The sequence below is a fragment of the Nelumbo lutea genome, chromosome 5, assembly GCF_056320005.1.
Source record: "Nelumbo lutea isolate HS-2025 chromosome 5, American lotus-T2T, whole genome shotgun sequence".
Lineage (NCBI taxonomy): Eukaryota > Viridiplantae > Streptophyta > Magnoliopsida > Proteales > Nelumbonaceae > Nelumbo > Nelumbo lutea.
The window spans coordinates 8,620,538-8,641,129 of record NC_142688.1 but is presented as its reverse complement, the minus strand read 5'-3'; the positions used below and the strand labels follow the sequence as shown (position 1 = coordinate 8,641,129).

The window sequence follows — 20,592 nt, the reverse complement described above, 5'->3', positions numbered from 1 at the left end:
GAAGTTGTCACGAACTGAAATAGGCCACGAACTGAAGTTGTCACGCTCTGATACCATGTTTTCACTGTAGCTACAGTAGTCCGAACCAGTAAGGAGAAGAGGAAAGAGAAGAGAAGAAGATGAAAGAAATGTCGAACTTGATAGCTAAACCCTATCAGTCGACCTCTTAATAGTGACTAGGCTTCTAATTAAATGTACAAGGACTAAACTACCCCTACTTAAGTATGGGACAGAGAACCTCTAATAAGACTGCCACATAAGCTCATAACTTAACCAAGGTGAGATGACTAATCTACCCTTATTCGGCCAACTCTAACAAAGGGGAATGCAAATGCTGCCACTGCTACAGATGTTTCACCCTCTACTGGAGTTAGACCAATCTCCTTGGATGCCTTGGCTGCTATCAGGGCAGTCCTGACACAGTTGGAGAATGAGGCTAGCATTTATGGACCATCCCAGTCTACCTCGGGCCCTTCTACCTCTACTTTAGCTTTTGCTCACCCAAGTACTAGAGCTATTGCCCATCATGCCTCAACTCTAGGTAACACAGATCTTGTTTGGATTGTAGATTTGGGTGCCTCTGACCACATGACTAGTTTAGCCTCATTGTTTTGTTCTTATCATTTCTCCTCTAGTAGAGATAAGGTCTCTATTGTTGATGGCTCTCTTGTTCCCATTTCTAGCAATGGGGACATTAGAGTTTCCGATGCACTTTCCTTATCAACTTTACACGTGCCCAAACTTAGTATTAACCTTCTTTCTATCAGTAGCATTACTAAAAGTCGGAATTGTTCAATGACTTTTTTTCCTGATCATTGTGTTTTCCAGGATCTGGTGACAAAGGTGATTGGGACTGGCCATGAGGCGAATGGGATCTACTTGCTTGAGCATCCACCTGGAAGAAATAAAGGAGTTAGAAGGTCTTTTGTCTCTCAATCTGTGAGTCAGATTATGCTCTGGCATAATCGGTTAGGTCATTTGTCTTTTAGGTCTTTAAGGAGTCTCTTTCCTACTTTGTTTGAATCAGTCCAAGTGTCCAATCTAATGTGTCAAAGTTGTGAGTTGGCAAAACATTATAGATCAATCTATACTTTGAGTAATAAAAAAAGCATTGTTCCTTTTGAAATTGTGCATACTGATGTTTGGGGACCATATCATATCACAGCTATGGGGGGATACAAGTATTTCTTGTTATTTGTTAATGATTATTCTCATTTCTCTTGGGTTTATCTCATGCGTTCCCGTGATGAAGTCCCTACTTTGACCCATGCCTTTCACCAAATGGTTCTCACTCAATTTGGGGTGAGGATCAAAGCTTTCAGATCTGATAATGCCAAGGAGTATTTCACTAAACCATTGAACTCGTACTTCATTGAATATGGGGTTATTCACCAAAGCACATGTCCTTATACCCCTTAGCAAAATGGGGTAGCTGAGAGAAAGAATAGGCACATCCTTGAGGTTGCAAGAAGCATTATGCTTAATTCAAATGTCCCTATACGTTTTTTTGGGGGATGCCATTCATACGGCTGTGTATCTCACTAACTGAGTTCCCTCTGGTGTCTTGGGTATGAAAGCTCCCTTTATTATATCTTGAGAAATACTTGTTTACTATCCCTCTTAAAGTCTTTGGGTGCACATGTTTTGTTCAGACTTTGGGGCCTAATCGTTCTAAATTTGATCTAAAAGCTTCCAAATGCATTTTTCTCGATTATGCACAAAATTAAAAGGGATATTGTTGTTATGGCCCAACTTCTGGTTCTCGGTTTATGTCTATGGATGTTACCTTTTTTGAGGATGTTCATTTTTATCCTAGAGTTTCATCTCAGGGAGAGAGAAGAGAGGGGATGTCTGTTCTTGAAGTTCCCCTTCCTATTCTTGTTCTTGAAAAAGAATTATGTATGGAGGATCATTGTCAAAAATGTAAGGAGTTGAAGGTTTTCCATAGGAGGTGGAGGCAAGTTGATTTTGGTGCTCTTGATCAGCCCAGGTCAGTTCCAATTTCCTCTGCATCACCTGATCTAGATACTACCACTTCACCTTCCACTCTTGAGACTACCACCACAGAGCCATTGCCTTCTAAGGATCTTGACCTTCCCATTGTAGTCCATAAGGGGAAACGGAGATGTACCACATCCACTGCTCATTTCATATCTCAGTTTTTCTCATATGACCACCATTCCCCATCCTATAAATCCTATTTGGCATCCATTTCTACTATATCCATTCCTAAAACAATACAGGAAGCTCTCTCTGTGCTTGAGTTGAAAGATGCAATGAAGGAGGAAATGAATGCACTCATTAAAAATGAGACATGGGAGCTAGTGGATCAACCTGAGGGAAAGAAACCAATTGGGTGCAAATGGGTGTTCACTGTGAAGCATAATGTAGATAGATCAGTTGAAAGATATAAAACCCGTCTTGTTGCAAAGGGGTACACACAAACCTATGGCATTGATTACTCTAAGACCTTTGCACTAGCTGCTAAGATGAATACCATCTGTGTTCTGTTATCATTAGCTGCAAATTTTTCATGTCCCATGTTCCAAATGGATGTCAAGAACGTTTTCCTCAATGGTGATTTACAGGAGGGAGTGTATATAGAGTTGCCCCCTAGTTTCTATGATACAAATGTAGGTAGGAAAGTTTGCAAACTCAAGAAGGCATTGTATGGTTTAAAGCAATCTCCAAGGGCTTGGTTTGACAGGTTTAGACTTGCTCTGGAGAAATTAGGGTATATGTAGTCTCACTCAGAACACACACTTTTCATCAAGAGGAGTGACTCCTCTCTAACACTCCTTGTTGTATATGTAGATGATATTGTGGTAACAGGAAATGATGTTGATGAGATTAATTCCCTCAAGCAATTACTTCACAAAGAGTTTGAGGTGAAAGATTTGGGTCATCTCCGATATTTTCTGGGAATTGAGGTGGCTAGATCTAAGCATGGTATTTTCATTTCTCAGAGGAAATATCTCCTTGACCTTTTAGAGGAAATAGGAAAATTGGGAGTTAAACCTGCAAATACTCCCATTGAATTGCATCATAAGATAAGTGCAGAAGAAGGTGAACCTCTTGATGACAAGACTGTATCAACGATTGGTTGGGAAACTTTTATATCTTTGTCTGACTTGGCCTGACATTTCTTATGTTGTCAGTGTTGTTAGTCAATACATGCACTCTCCAAGAACCACTCATTTGTTGGCTCTTGAGAGGATCCTAGCTTATCTCAAGAGGTGTCCAGGTCATAGAATACTCTTCAAGAATAGTGGTCATATGAAGATTGAGGTGTATACTAATGCAGATTGGGCTAGACGTGTAGATGATAGGAGATCTACCTCCGGGTATTGTGCCTTTAATGGAAGAAATCTGGTTTCATGGCAAAGTAAGAAACAAAATATAGTAGCTCGTTTAAGTGCCGAAACAGAATACAAATCTATGGCTCATAGAGTGGCAAAAGTTCTATGGCTGAGATCCTTACTTGAAGAACTTGAAATTGAGCATGAGAAGCCCTTAATGTTTTATTGTGACAATCAAGCTGCTATTAATATTGCCCATAACCCAATACAGCATTATAGGACAAAACACATTAAAGTGGATCAACACTTTATTAGGGAGAGAGTAGCCCTCTCAATAAGTGTGCTTGCCATATATTGCCTCTGATATGCAACTGGCTGATATCTTCACCAAGGCCGTCCCTAAAGTCAAGCTGGAAACAGATTTACGTAAATTGGAAATGCTCAATATCTATTCCCAACTTGAGGGGGAGTGTAGAGATGTAGTTAGGGATACCTAGTTGGTTCTATATGTTCTAGGGATACCTTATTTGTTTTGTTTCAGACTGCTGTACTTGTTTTTTCTCTCTGTCAAAGCCGACAGGGGTATTTTTGTCATTGTATCTTATTTTTCTCAAGTAACATAAAAGCCAATGAGGGGGCAGCAGAACTAATTCATTCTGCTCTTTCTCTCATTCCTTCTTCTTCCTTTCTTCTTTCTTCTTCCTTTCTTCTCAGCACATTGTTTTTTTTTATAAGTGTTTCCGCAGCACATTCCTCATCAATGTCCTTCCCTCTCTCAACTCCCTAACATTTCATGTCAAGAATTTCATCCTCAACTGCAAACCTCCCCCACCCCACTCACCTTCACCTTACAACCAGCTTCTTTCACTCTTCCTCCACAAACCCTTCTTCTCATCCTTCTCCTTCCTCCCACACCTCACCCCCCTCCTCAGGAGGTGATCCACAGATATTGGGCCTGCTCTGGACAGTTGGTGAACACATCCAAAAGTTGTTTTTTTTTTCACGTCATGTAAGGCAACCTGGACCAGAATTCAGGTGATTGAGAATGCCATTGGTTATGCCCACAAGAAAATGCCATTTGTGTACCTTGGAGTTCCAGTTACAAAATGAAGATTGAAAATAGCTCATTTTGATGAGTTTGTGGACAGAATTGGTGCTAGAATTGCTGGATTGAAGGGGAAGCTAATCTCAGCCGGGGTTAAGTTGATGTTGACAAGGCATGTGTTAAATAGCGTTCCACTCCATATTATCACAGCAGTGCACACCCCATGTACTGTGCTTCGAAGAATTGAAAATATGCTTGCATCCTTTCTATGGTCCAGTATGGATTTAGAGAAGAAGCATTGCTGGATTTCCTGGGAAAGAATTACGAGACCTTACCAAGAGGGGGTTTGCAGATCAAGAAGCTGGCAAATGTGCATAAATCTCCGACTGAAAGCCCTTTGGAAGGTATTGTTCCATTCTACTCTTTGGTCAGAATTCTTTAAGGCTAAGTTCCTCCACCCATAATCACTTTTATATTGCTTCTTGTCATTTTTATGCCACCTGGACTTGAAAGAGAAATTTTAACATGATACAGGACCTTGTTGACTCTTCTATTTGGATGATTGGAGAGGGTCGTGTTGATTTTTGGCTCAACAAATGGTTGGAAGTGGGACCATTAATTAATCAGGTTACTCATGTAGAGGGCTTGGACGTGGGCATTCTAGTTCATGATGTTCTTAATGAAAATGGTGACTGGAATCTAGTGGGTGTCACAAATCTTTTGAGCCAGGGGGTGATTGAGATGATTTGCAATTCCCATATTACAATTTCCAATAGGAAGGATACTATTGTTTGGACTAGGGATTCCAAAGGAGATTTCTCAACTAAATCAGCTTGGAATATGCTTTGAACCCCCAGGCCAACAGTGGATTGGTATAAATTTGTGTGGAATAAGGGGATTCCAATGAAAATCAGTTTCTTTGTCTGGAAAATATTGATGGGTAGATTGGGAGTAGATGTGGATATCCAAAGACTGGGTATTGCTTTAGTCTCTCAATATAACTGTCGTAGAGAACCTAGTGTGGAAGATATGGATCATCTTCTGGTGCATGGTTTCCTGGAGAAGAAGTAATGGGGTCACTTCAGTAGAATTCTGGGTGTGGAATTTAGGGGTACTGAATCAGCAAGGGAGCTCTTGCTTGGCTGGTTCCAGATTGCTTCTTAAGTGGCAAACCAATGGGCACCCTTTGTGGGCATGGTGGGTTGTTTTACTATGTGGGAAATATGGAAAGAGAGAAACCAACAGCAGTCAAAAGGCAGATATAGATGTTCACAGGTGGTGATTTGATTAATTTTGAGGTGGGCTCATGAGATCTCTCCTTTGATTAACTTCCAGTGCCCAGCTAGCCATAGCCAATGTACCTCAATCTTAGCCATGGGTCTTGATATTTCTCCTGTCGTGTCAAGCCAAAAAGAATGAAGGTGGTCTACAGTTTTACCTAAACCCAGTTTGTGGCAGCTTTGTGAAGCTGAATGTTGATGGGGCGTCACAAGGAAATCCAGGGCTATGTGGTGGAGGTGGCTTCTAAAGGATGGTCACAATGGATTTATCAGAGCTTTTCATAACCAATATGGAGTTGACACAAATTTAATGGCAGAGGCAAATGCTCTGTTGGATGGGCTCCTTTTGGCATAAGCTTTGGGAGATTGTATAGGATTTTGGTGGAGTCAGACTCCTTGGTTTTACTTCATATCATCATGGGCAGAGCTTCACCTCCTTAGAAACTGTGGTACAGCATATACGGATTACAGATATGGCGAATACCTTAGGCACCGTTTGGAAGGAGTACAAATACAAATATGTACAGTGCAAATACATACAAAATATAAGGTTTTGCATTCTACATATTTGTATTTGTACTCCTTTCAAACTGAGCCTTAGAGACTAATATTTTACATATTTATATTTATAGGGAAGCAAACCAGCAAGCTGGTGCTCTCTCTAAGCTAAGATGTTCTCACACGCAGCAAAAGTTCTTTACAAGTCTGGAGGATCTCCCTTCTCACGTCAGCACTCTGATCAGGGTTGATGGGTGTGGGATCCCTTTTCTTCGTTCACATTGATTTTAGAGTATCTCGGATGCTTTCTTGTTGTTTTTTATAAGCCGATTATCCCCATGTATAGCTTCTTTAGAGGGATTAGGTTTTTATGTTCGCCCTCAAAGGTACTCTTTTTTATATCTTTTAATACAATTTTCGGTGGCACCCCTCCACCTGGAGTAAAGTTTGGGGATTAAAATAATTGCTTTCCTAACCGCATTCTTCCCACCCAAGAAGAATAGACCCAAGAGACTTCCCCACTACCACTTGTCTCTCAACTAGTTGATCAATGTCCACCCTTCCCCCATTAATGTTCCCCTTACCTGAGCATTGATCTCCCTCAGGAACCTCTATCACCTCCTTTCCCCCCTATCTTCCTCCCTTGACTCCCCCTGTTCATACACTTCTCCCCCTTCAACACCAACCCCTCCACCAACATGTATAGAGATTCTTCTCTTCCTATTATACACCCAATGTTGTTGATCAATCCTAGCACTTATAACTGGAATGTTTCCTTACTAGAGTCACCCAGTACAGGCGAAGAAGACACAGGTAGGCAATAAGACACTCATGGAAGGTCGGCTTGCATAATCGCTAAGATGATTTTACATGGTCCTATTGATACTTTTATATTCTTAGCTTTTTTGAGATTATATTAATAAAATAGACATTATTAAACTAAATTATTCAGTTTAAGTTAAAATACTAGTTTCTTTTTATTATTTTTCTCTTTTGTTAGGGTTCAATCAACATTTATACTGCCTTGAACCCTCGAACACATCAAAACTTGAACCAATAAGCACAGAAGAACTCAAAATTTTATCCAAGCAACACATATCAATTATTTTCATCATGATCATCATCTTCTTCTTCTTTTACCCTTTGTTTTGTTTTCTTCTTTTCCTAGGACAAAAGTAGAGGCTCAACCCCTCTATTTTCTGAAATTTCTTTTCTTTTTTCCATTTTTATCACGAATACGTTGAGTTTCTATGTTTCAAATTAAGCTTATAAATTTTTTATGAATATTATAGACAATTAATAGCAAAAGATGGTTTTTAATAAATTTTCTTTTTAATTTACTACCAAAAAAGAGATAGTTGTTGATTGCTATGGAACCTAAGGAAATACCCTATGATTCATGGTTTTTATCCTTTTATTCAGGGAAAAAAAAAAGACATTACCTAGCCTCACCTTGATGCCTTGAAAACTATGCCTCTAGGGTCCATTACCTTACTTTCACAATCAAGAAATACAAACATAATTTAATATGTGGAGCAATGAGATCTCATGACCTTCCAATAAAACACAACATGCTATCAACCAAATGAAAAACAAAATCACCCGGTGAGTGTTTTCCTGGATGATTTGGTTTGATGTTTTCACGTGGTCACAACACTTGCTTGCAATCCTCTAATAAAACAGACATGCTATTAATCAAATGAAAAACCAAATTATCCAATGAGTGCATCCTGATATTGCTATCTCAAATGACACACTAACATATAAAAAGATAGAGATTGTCTCTAGGGTCTACTACCTTACTATGACCACAATACCTTCATGCAATCTTTCAATAAAACATAAACATGCCATCAATCAAATGAAAAAACAAATCACCCAGTGAGTGCATTCATGGGTGGTTTGGTTTTTCATTTGATTGATAGCATGTGTGCTTTATTCGAGGGTTGCATGTAAGTTCCATGGTTGTTTGAGCTAATTGCTCAACATGTTAGGCTATGGTTTTGATGAGTTCACATGGTCACAACACTTTCTTGCAACCCTACAATAAAACACAAAAATTGCCAACAATCAAATAAAAAATCAAATCACTCTGTGAGTGCATGCCTTTTTCCTACCCCAAATGATACAAAACAATCCACTAATATATGAGTTGGCTGTAACCAATGGTACTCAGACCCATTTTAGTAAAGAAAAAAACAGTAAAAGAAAAAGAACAGAGAAAACAGAAGAGAAGGAGAAGAAGATGGTAGAAGAGAAGAAGATGGTAGAAGAGAAGAAGAATGATAAAAAAAGGTGCAGAAAATCTAACTATCCTACCGCCCCTAAGACAATTTATATTTATCACTTAAAATCCGTATACAATGACAGGAATACCCCTGCTGCCCAGTAAGAAAGAAAGAAAAGTAACATTCTAATAAAAATAACAAGACAACAATAAAAAATATAATAACCAACGGAACAACAAACTAATTTACTGCATCTCTACAATATAAAAATAGAGACTACCTCTAACATCTACTACCTTATTATGACAATCAAGAATTGTCAAGGTAGCCTGACATGTGTTGCGATGTGTTTACATGGTTACAATACTTTCTTGTGAATCTCCATCCATACCCATTTTCTTTCAGTATATATTTGACTAATTCAGCTTCATGAAAGAGAAATACTTCGTTGAATAATCTCACACTATTAATCATATCCACGAGTCAGCTTCAAGCTAGGATTGTGTTGGATAAGCTTTCTGAAAGTACCTTTGTGCTTTAGGCAGCAAAAAACTGCTTCAAAGTTTGGTAACATGTGTTGTTCAACGCAAAAACACTTCTGCAATAAAAAGCATGATGAAGAATAGGATGCTTCATGCATTGGCTGCCAGCTTGGGGCATTTTTTCCTTTTCGCAAAAAGCCAAACAGAAGACGTGAGCATGTAAAGCCTTCCCTCATGCCATATTTATATATACTGTAAAGACATGGCATGCCATGTGACACTTTTATGCCACATATTTAGAATTGCCATGCTGCACTTTTGTGCCACATGACACTCTTATGTCATGTCTCTAGGTCATGAAAGTTCAGTTGGAAAGAATTTCATACTTGCTACATGGCCAAAAATTGTGCCACGTGGTATTAATTTGTACAGCATGTCATGACCATTGTCATTTTTAACAACTGTTTTACAAACCACAGCACATGGCCTGGCTGATTTGATGGCACATTGCAGCTTAAAAGAGATAGGCTCTTTGAAAACATGTGGATTTGCCATGTGGCAAGATGAACATGGCACAAATAATATGCTGACATGTAGAATTTTTCATGTCGATTGTGGTAAAGCAATATGTCACAACCAAATGCTTATTTATGCTTTCACTTTCAAAACCTTGTTTTGAAAACAATATTTACCAAACTGCAAAACTACACGGTAAAAGTATGAAATATATTTCGTGCTTTGTCCTCTGAAAAACACAAAAGCAAAAGCTTATCCAAACAAAATCCTAGTTCTCCCCTGATTAACGTTGATTAGTGAGAAGGATTATCATGTTGGATGACTGGTCCCAAGGGGTAATTTGTATTGCAATTTGCCATCATCATTATAAACTTCTCCTATGGTCCCTTTCTTTTTCCTTCCTCATTTTGTTTTCCCCTTCTTAACCATTTCATTAGAGTTAAATTTTATCTCAGATCCAAAAAACAAGAAGCAACAAATTTTAGGTGACCAGAGAAAGCATTAGTAATTCCAAGTTATTAGTAAAAAGGCAGCTGAATTCGAGGAAGAAGCTGTGAAATCTTGCCTCTACAGATTTCCCCAAGGCAGCCTGAGCCTGCCCCCGTCGTTTCCATGCCTCTCCAGCTGATGGGTTTGATTCTATGGCCTAGAAAATACATTATGCAATGCAGTTATAACTAGAAGGAAGAAATCTGCAAAAACAAGTTGTGACAGAAAGCAGGTGGTTTGTACCTTTGTAAAGTCAGAAATAGCAGCATCAAGTTCTCGCTGGAATGCATATGCTGTTCCCCTTCCTATCAATGCCTCGGGATAAGTAGGATCCTCTCTCAATATCTGTATGCATAGTTTTGATGATAATCAGAGGAACCAAAAAACAGCATAAATGGACAAATTCAAAAACGGATGAAAATTGAAATAAGCATGATGAGACACATATCTAGAAAGTATAACCTGGTCAAAGATGGAAACAGCACTTGCATATTTCCCTTCATTTACCTGGAAAAAACACTCTTGCATCGTTACAAATAGGAATTCATCAAAACAGTATAGTTGGGGCAAGGCTTGGTTGAGTTGTCCATGAGTGTTTTAAAAACCTAGCCTGGAGGTTGAATCACTTTTCCCTCCAGGTTGACAGTTCAGCTGTTCAACTGTCCAGATCAACAGTCAACCCAAGATGTCATCATTATAAAAAATATCAAAAAACTAAAATACCACAAAAAAACAGAAACCCATTAAACAGGTCAATGGTTTAACCATTCGATTATTGAGTTGTTGACCGAGCCAACAATTTTCTGTAATATGGCAGGTTAGAGGTTGACACAAACTGGGATTATTACCAGATTGTCAGGTCACCAGTCTGACTGGCCGGTACAAGATGGGTTGAGAACATTGTTGTCCCCCCCCCCCAAAAAAAGAAAGTAGAAGTTTGCAATTCCAACAGAACCACAATGTAACACACAGGAAGAAAATAGGGAGGAGGTAGCATGCAGTCGATACAGAAGTTCATGGTGTGAAACTCTTTCAATATACAAATTTTCCCCATCCATCAAATTTTAACCAGAAAATGCATCAAAAGGGCAAAAAAGTCTACTGAAAAAAAAAATCTAATTCGTATAGCATAAGTTTATCAAATGCCTTGGTGAGTCTGTGACAGCTATCAGGTGGAAAAGAGAGATTATAAGAAGTAATCATTTAACTGTGGATGGCCTAACAGGGTTTATGGGCATAGATTTAGATTGGGCATAACAGATGCTTAGCCAAGGATAGAGATGTTGAATAGGGATACAATATATAGATAATATGCTGGAATGAAAATCAAAATATGTGCTGATAAGAAATTAGATTATGGAGAAATAACTACAAACAACAACAAAATGATCTAAGAGAAATAAGAAAGGATTCAATAAAGGATCTGGAGAGACTAACACAATGGTCAGTAAGTCTGAATTTAAAATTTTAATTTAGAAAAACCACTAAGCTTTGAGGTTTTAGGCATGCAAGAAAGGAGAAATTGACACAAACCTGTGCTATTCCTCTTGATAATCGAAAATCCAAGCTTATCGATTTGGTTTTGGGAATGCCAGTTACAAAGATTTTACTATTCCTCTTGGGTTCCTCACTCAATTTGCACCGTTGTTCAGGTGCATCTCTTGATTTTTTGTGTATCTCATTTGTATTACTTGATTTGGTGTGTATTTCAGATGTTTCGCTTGATTTGTTGTACATTTCATGTGTATCATTCAACTTTCTGCTTAGTTCAGATGTATCGCTTGATTTATTGTTTTCACTCAATTTCTGAAGTCCTGACTCAGAAAGAGGGACAGTTTGATTGGAGGACTCCATAACATGATCCTCAGAAATGATAGCCTTTGTTTGTTTTGCACAAGTAATTAGCTCTTCTAGCTCCATCAATTGCTTCAAATCTGCAGATTGATGAACAGCACATTCATAACCTTTCTCCCAAGCCAAAAGAGCATCATCTTTTCTTCCTAAAGCTGATAGCGCACGACCTGAATTACAAAATGACAGTTAAAACTAAGATGAAGACAAAAGTTAGTAAGAATAAAAAGTGATAACAGTTCAATTCATAATTTAGATTCAAGGAAAATGATCAAGGTTTTTAAATCAGTAAAACCATATAACCAACTGAAAAAAAAAAAAAAAAAGAAACACTTAAAACAGTCCTGAACATCAATAAGAGACACATGAGTTTCAGCTGGATGAAGAATAATGGCTCTTGTGTTGGGTTGCAAAAGGAACTTTTACCAACTATCACTCAAGGGATTTCTTCACAAAGAAAGTACTATCAAAATCTTTACTTTTTGGAGTTTTTACTGGGAAATTGGAACTAGGTAGGATAGAAACATGCAAGATAATGAGACATATGCCCGATTGTAGAAATAATTAAGCATATCGAGAAGTTGAATAGGAATATATGGCCAACGCCGTCAACCTGATGAGTACTTTGGCCTATCATACCAAATGCAAGGCCCAAATGCCCAGATGTTGGGTTTTTATTTGGTAAGAAAACAATTTACATTTTATATCAAAACCATTGTCACAAGTTTCAGTGAAATCAAACCAATTTACAGTATTCAGCATGAATGATCTTAGATTTGTTTTGGGAAGTGTAAGGAAAATAGTGGATGCGATTTAAATGGATCTAATAATTTAGTTAAAGGACAGCCCAAGGATAGTTGGTGGGATATGAAAAGAACTACAACCTAATTTTTCTATCAGTAAAGAATATTTTATTGAATATATGAAAGAAGTTTAGTACATCGGATTGAGATATTCCAACAACCCAGGATAATAAAAGATTCACACCAAATCCCAAAACAGCTGATGTCTATTAACCCATTGTTTTGCTAATGGGTCCGCTATCCCATTTGCAGTTCTTCTAACCCAAATGTAGGTGTTCAACTATTTCGAGAGGCATTCTATTTCCCTGAAGACATGCCTGTAGATCCAAGGGACTTGGCAAATGCCTTTTCCCAAGTGATGATCAGCTTTGAGTCCCCCACTACTTCCAAGCAGCGGAAGCCAGATTGCTTTGCCAGATTGCTTTGCTAATCTTAGGCCTTGTAGTAAGGCCATCAATTCAGCTTTCAAAGAGTCTCCCACTCCAATAGGTCCTGAGTGCGTAGCCACCACCCTTCCTCAGAAATCTCTGAACACCCCCCCTATACCCACCGGCCCTGGATTGCCATAGAACTCCCATCAAATTTCAGCTTTAACATATTGCTTAGCAGAGATTTCCATTCCATAACCAACCTGTCGTTTTCCTTAGATGATTGTGTCACTTCAGCCCACATTCTTATTATATCATTCACTGAGAAAGCTAGGAAATTTTCCATTGTCTTTACCAAACATGCCACTTTGATCTTTATAGTGTATATTAATTTCTCCTTGGATCTACTAATTTCATTGAAAATTCTCCCATTCCTTTCTTCCCATATAGTCCACACCATTGCTGCTCTAACCGCCTTCTACATAACACTCCCACTTTTTTCTATCAATAACAGAACCTCTTATTAAAGAATTAAAGATAAAGTACAAAGCAAGCTAGAGGGAGTGGTAAACTCTCTTAACCCTCCCCAAGAGGAAAACAAAACTCAAAATAGCTCTCCCTCTTTTCTTCGGTTGCCTCAAAAAACTTGAGCTAAAGAGACTTACCACGTCTGGAGGAAGGACCCACATGTACAAAAAGAGAAAGCAAAAATATTCCCAAATAGAAAGTACAAAAGGGCAGGAGATTAGTAAATGGGAGACAGTTTCACTACTTGCTTTGCATAGGAAGCACATATAAGGAGATAGGCATTTATTTGGCCTTCTTTTCTAGAGCATGTCACGGGTATTTATCTTTCCAAGGAATACTTCCCAACAGTCTTACTCCATATCTCTTTCACTAGGAAGTTCTCCCCCAAAGTATTGGATTGTAAAAGGGTATTAAAGAAAAAAGCACAAGTACAAAATTAAAAAAAAAAATCAGGAGAAGCTGATGTTTTTTGAACGAAAAAGGCTAAATCCAGTTTAGCTAGTAGTTAAACAAGGGAATGACATTCATTATCTCTAAGGCCTCCCCCTAAACAGCTAAACCCAAAATCCCAATTTAACCCCACCTGGGAAAAGGTCTCAAAAGTTGAGATAGGTTTAAGTTTGTAATTTGAAAGAGTATAAAGTAGAGGAAACTGCAGTTTAGGAGGAGTCTCACCCAACTAGATGTCCTCCCAAAGAGAACTTGTTCCCACTCCCACATCAAAACAAGTAAAAATGAGGAAATTTGGGTATAGTTCTTGTATTGCTTTCCAAGGAGATGCTAAAATGAAGAAAGGAGCTACCTTTGCATCCTAGTCATTGTCTTGCACACCATGAGTGCTTGCAATAATCGTATGCTACAATCTATCCCTTTCAAGGGGAAATCTCCACAACCATTTGCCTAAGAGAGTTGCATTCCAATGAATCTGTCCAATTCCTAGCCCATCCAGCTCCTTAGGTTTGCTAAACTATTCCCATTTCACCAAGTGTTCCTTTCTTCCCCTTGTTCCCACAAAAAATCTCTCATAAACTTCTCTAGTTGCCTGGCCATTCTAACCGGAATATGAAAGATAGATAGGAAATAGATGAGTAGATTAGCCATTGTGGCTTTAATTAAGGTTATTCTTTGTTTTTTTGACAAATTATTAAGGTTATTCTTCTTCCCAATGAGACATAATTCCTTTGCCCAAAGGACCAGCTTTTTGGCAAATCTCTCCACTGAAAGTTTCTAGAAGCTTTCAACCACCGGGTTCCCTCCCAATAGCAGTCCTAATACTCTAATGGCCAATCTCTAACCTCACAACCCAAAATCTTTGCCATTATTTGAACTTCTTCCTCTCCCAAGTAGATCCTTGCTACCCAATAGCAGTCCTAATACTCTAATGGCCAATCTCTTGAAATTTCTCTTTGGGCTTCTTTTTTACCCAATTCCTCAGTCTTAGTTGATATCCTCTCCTTGGTTTCCCCTAGCCTCCTAAAATGTTCTCTATTCCAAGCATAGTTTTCAAGGCGCCAAGGCGAGGCGAGGCTAGGCGACAGGGGGGCACCTTTTTTTATGTATAAAACATAGGGTAATTCCCTAGGTACCATAACCAGATTTCCTTAATAATTATTCATAAGTTTCATCAGAAAAGTATAGAGTTCATGCTGAAGTATAGAAAAGCAACATATTCATGAGAAGAAAAAGAAGAAGGAAAAGAAAATTTTAAAAATATAGGGGCTGAACCCTTATTTTTTATATAGGAAAAGAAGAAAAGAAAAAAGAAGAGTGAAAGTTTCTATACATCTCTACTAGGCAGCAGCAGTCAATCTTTCCTTTTTTGGACTGTGTTCTCAAATCTCAGTCTTGCTGTGCTTTGGACACTTTCTCTTGACTGTAAGAGGTTTGTTTTCTTATTTGTTGACTCTCTTGGATTGGTTCTCAGTTTATATTGCTTGCTTCAGCTAGTTATGTTTTGTGTTTTACTCAACATGGGTTTTGAAAAGAGTGAAATTATCTCAATCAAATTCGATGGAAGCAACTATGCACTTTGGAAGTTTCACATCCAATATTTTGTTGAAGGAAGGGTATGTGGGGCTATATTGATGATTCCACATCCATACCCAATGCTGGTGACATCAAAGGACTGAAACAATGGAAATTTGAGAATGCACAGGTTGTTTCATGGATTCTTGGTTCTATCACAATGGATGTTAGTATTCCGATGAGGGGACTCAAATCTTCCCATGACATGTTTGAATGCCTTGACAAGGTGTATCAGCAATCAAACATGTCTAAGCAAGATCAGATTGAAGTTGATATTTTTTCGTATGTTCAAGGAGAGAAACGAATTCAAGAATATTATGTTGGCTTTGTGAACCTCTGGACTGAATATGAACTGGCTCACTTTGGGGATCTTTCTATAGATTGTTGTGTGAAAACTATGAAGAAACGCCTTAATAAGAGAAAGATCAAGCATTTTTTTATGCACCTTAGACCTGATTATGAAACATTGCGATCTAGCATACTCAGCAGAGAACCTACACCTGATCTTGACATAATATTTGGAGAGTTATTAAGAGAGGAAACCCGTATTCTCACTCAGTCTGCTCTTGATCAAAAGAAGGAACATGGAATAGATATCGTCTTCCTGGCTACCAAACAGAAGGGGAAGAAGGACTTTTCAAAGATGCAATGCTATGAATGCAAGGAATTTGGGCATGTGGCATCCCACTACAAGAGGAAAATTTTCTGCACCTACTGTAAACAGCAAAGACACATTATAGTGGAATGCCCAATTAGGCCCCCCAACAAAGGACAACATAAGGCTTATCAAGCCTCAAATGAACCAACTCTAACTAATATTGCTTCCTCCTCATTAGCTAACAAAACTGATTCACAATGAAACTTGACTGAAGATAAGGTTCATGAGCTTTATGTCCTCAGCTATTTCCTCTATTTTTTCTGCTATTGGACCAGCTAGTAAGTATGCTTACTTGTATTCTTCTCCTTCACACATGTGTATTATTGACTTTGGGCCTCGAACCACATGATTGAGGCTTCCTTTGGTTAATCTTCTAAACCTTACACCTCTGTTAACCATATTATTACTGCTAATGGTGATTCTCTTCCTATATGTAGGTGTGATGATTTATTTATTTCCACTCCTGAGTCTACACTTTTACATCTTTCCAAAACCTTTTTTGTGCCTAAGTTGACTACTAGTCTTATTTCCGTTGGACAACTTGTTGATGATGGCAATAATGTTCTGTTTACTCGTGATAGTTGTTTTATCCAAGACCAACACACCGGGAGCTGAAGGGGAAGGGGTGTAAGCTTGGGAGACTATCTGTCTTAGAATTTGAAAATAAGCAAGCTTCATCAAACTCTTGTTTGTTGTCTATTACTAGTGTTTCTTCTACTTCTTGTAATAATGTGTGGCACTTATGGCATAGAAATTTGGGCCACACTCATGCTAAAAACTTGGACTATTTGTTTTCTGTTGGTTGTTTGCCTATGATTGTTGCTTCATTTAAGAATGTTGATAAATCTTGCTTAACTTGCTGCTATAGTAAAAGTCATGTTTTGCCTTTTCCATCTTCTACTGAACATGCTTCTACACCTTTTTACCTTATTCACAATGATGTTTGGTCGTCTCCAGTTATTTCACACTTGGGTTACAGATATTCTGTGTTGTATATTGATGATTGCACTAGATACACATGGGTTTACTTTCTTCGAAATAAATCAAAAGTCTTTTCCACACTTAAGAGCTTTCATGCTATGGTTACGACCCAATTTAAGAATACTATAAGCATCGTGGGGTCAGATTCAAGGGGAGAGTACTTTGATGATGAGTATGGTGAGTTTAAAACCTATCTCAAACAATATGGCATTCGGTCCCAGAGATCTTGTCCAGGTACACCTCAACAAAATGGGGTATCTAAGCACTATAATCGTCACATTGCTAGTATGGTGCAATCCTTGTTACAAGACTCCCATGTTCCCATTACCTTCTTGGTGGAGGCGGCCCGCACTATTGTACACCTCATTAACATTCTTCCCACTTCTGTCCTTGGAAATTCCTCTCCCTATCAGTCCTTGTTTCATCATCCACCAAATCTGTCCATGCTTCGTGTCTTTGGTTGTGTCTGCTTTGTCTATCTTCCTCCCTGTGAACGCACAAAGCTAACAACTCAATCATCTATGTGTGCATTCATGGGATATAGTATGGAGCACAAGGGATTTATCTATTATCATCCCAAAGTTTGTAGATTGCACATATCCCGTAATGTCATTTTTCTTTAGAACCTTTCCTTCTTTGAACATATTAGTAAATTGCCTACACCATTCTTCTCTATTCTGCATCATTTTGGCTCTGCAGGTGATCCTTCTCCTATCTCTCAACAACTTCAGGTTTATTTCAGGAAACATCTAGCTCACTCATTGCCTATGCCTCCTCCACCTCTAGCACCAATGACTGGCCATTCTTCTCCGTCCATCACTATTGTAAGTTCCTCTTCTCTTCTTCTTGATTTGCCTTCATCAATTCCTTTGTGTTGATCATCTCATATTTCTCGCCCACCTGACCGCTATGACTTCTTTTACGATCATAGCTCTTTTTCTGTTGTTTTTGTCCTCCACAAACATTCCTAAGTCTTACAACCAGGCTGTAGTAGTTAAGCATTGGAAAGATGCCATGGACTTAGAGGTTCAAGCCTTATTGGAGAATGATAACTAGGATCTTGTCTCTCCTCCCCTAGATGCCTCCATCATTGATAGCCAATGGGTTTACTCAGTGAAAAATCAAACAATACTCTAGACAGATATAAGTTTCGCTTGATTGCTCAAGGCTACAAGCAAGAATATGGGATTGACTATGATGAAACTTTTGCTCCAGTGGATAAAATGACAATTGTCCGTTTACTTTTGGCCATCACTGCTCTTAGACAACGGACAATTCATTGAATGGATGTTAAGAATGCCTTCCTCCATGGGCATTTACAAGAGACAGTCTATATGAAACCACCTCCTGGATATTGTGACAATCCTCTTTTGGTGTGTAAACTGAAGAAATCATTATATGGTCTTAAACAAGCCCCACGAGCCTAGTTTGACCACTTCTGTATAGTGGTGTTGGAGGCTAGTTTTTAGCAAAGTGCTTCAGATTACTCTCTATTTACCCTCAAGCAAGCACAAGGGTTGACTTTCCTCTTGGTATATGTTAATGATATCCACCATCCCTTTGTTTCCTGACAACATGAGTGCTACCAAGATTGCATCCAACCCGGTATTTCATGAGCATACTAAACATATTGAGGTGGACCGTCACTTCATCCGTGACCTTCTCCTTGCAGGTCACATCTCTTTCCCACGTCTCCTCAGGCTTGCAGCTTGCAAATCTCTTCACCAAAGCTATGACCAAAGCCCGGCATAATTTTCTTATGGACAAACTAATGCTTGTTCCCCAACAATGGTTTGAGGGGAAGTGCAAAGAAGATGGAAGGTAGTTCTATAATTTTATTTTTTCTTTATTGTAATCTAGTAGGCGTGCACATTAGTGTTTTGTCTTGTAAGGCACCGTACCTTTATTTCTTTTGTAAGGACAATCTTGTCCATTCTCTTACTTAATATAAATTCTTTCTTTCTGGGTTGCTTCGAATATACCGATCAACTCTAACAGATTAGAACTCCTGGTCTCTCTCTCTCTCTCTCTCTCTCTCTCTCTCTCTCTCTCTCTCTCTCTCTCTCTCTCTCTCTCTCTATCTATCTATCTATCTCTCTCTCTCTCATAGATTAACAGATTCAGCACCTGATCCACTAAAGCATCCAAGAAAAATAGCGAGTCATCAGCATACTGGAGGTGTGAAATGTTAGGACCCTCCATCCCCACTTTGAAACCTTCAATCCAACCCTGTTGTGAGGCCTTAACCATGAGCAATTTCAATACTTCCATTACTAGTACAAACAGCAACAGTGATATTGGATCTCCTTGTCAGAGACCCCTAGAGGCATGGAAGAATTCCGAAGAAACTTCATTAATAAGTAAGGAGAAGGAGACAGATGAAACACATGCGAACATCCATCTTCTCCACTTCTCCCCAAACCCCATTAATCTTTGCATTTCTTCCAAAAAAAACCCACTTCACGTGATTGTACGCTTTCACGATATCAATTTTGCAAACCAGCCCCAGTCTATCACTTCTTAACCTGGAATCAATGCATTCATTGGCCACCAAGACCCCATCTAAGATTTGCCTGCCTTCCACAAACATGAAGGCCATTTGGGTTTCTCCTACTACTTCATGAATTACTCCCTTTAACCTCCTAGATAACACCTTGGACAACAGTTTGTAAGGACTGCTAATCAGACTTATTGGTCTGAAATCTTTTTTGTCCACTGCCCCATCCTTCTTTTGAATCAAAGTAATGAAAGTTGCATTGAACCTTTTCCAAAAGTTTTGAATCATATAACTCCTTTATCATCTGAGCAAAATCCTCCTCCAAAAAACTCCCAACCTTTATGAAATTGAAATCGAATCCATCCAGCCCTGGTGCTTTGTCCCCATTTATCTTATTAAAAGCTTCCCTAATTTCTTCAATCCCAATCTCCCTTTCCAGCCAGTTTGCAGAAAAATCACTTAATTTTTTTGGTTCCAATCCCCTAAAGGACACCCAACTCCACCTTCTCCCCCTGTAGTCTGTACAGACTTTTGTAAAACTCCATTATCCTCCTCTGAATCCCCTCCCAAGTTTCCAACAACTCATCTCCTACTTTGACTCCTGTGATCAGTGAAAATATGTTGAAAATATGTTGAATTCTCACACTTGCAAACATGTGAAAATATGTTGAATTCTTATCCCCCTCTTTGAGACAAATGGCCCTTGATTTCTGTCACCAACTTATTTCTTCCGTTAGAATGATTTCTGTTTCCTAGCAATATCTAGGCCCTAGAAATAAACCAAGATGCAAGTAAAGCAAAAAACCAAAAGTTATAACCTATAGGCTATAGCTGACACAAGTCTCCAATGAATACAACTTAACTAACCCTCAAACACGTCAGTTCTACTGAATTTTATATGAGTACTGTCCATCTCCTCAATGTCTCAATTTCTGCAGCTGGTCTTGATAACCTTTGTAATTGGGGTTCCTGACTTTGAGGATTGAAATGGAGGTCATGATTTTCTTAACTTGTTTATATGCTTTCTTTACACTTATAGACATA

At 38.6% G+C, this 20,592-nt stretch overlaps 1 protein-coding gene across 4 annotated transcripts in view; it reads right to left on the bottom strand.

Annotated features, from left to right (window-relative positions):
• The window catches only part of SRFR1 (Tetratricopeptide repeat (TPR)-like superfamily protein), a 78,179-nt gene that overhangs the window by 53,768 nt on the left and 3,819 nt on the right, over window positions 1-20,592 (bottom strand). For all 4 annotated transcript variants that reach the window (XM_088947832.1, XM_088947834.1, XM_088947831.1 and 1 more), the window contains exons 3-6: window positions 11,371-11,858; window positions 10,300-10,344; window positions 10,081-10,182; window positions 9,914-9,994 (exon numbers count right to left, since the gene is read on the bottom strand). In XM_088947832.1, coding sequence (XP_088803958.1) covers window positions 9,914-9,994; window positions 10,081-10,182; window positions 10,300-10,344; window positions 11,371-11,858 — 716 coding nt within the window. The remainder of the gene's footprint in view (window positions 1-9,913; window positions 9,995-10,080; window positions 10,183-10,299; window positions 10,345-11,370; window positions 11,859-20,592) is intronic.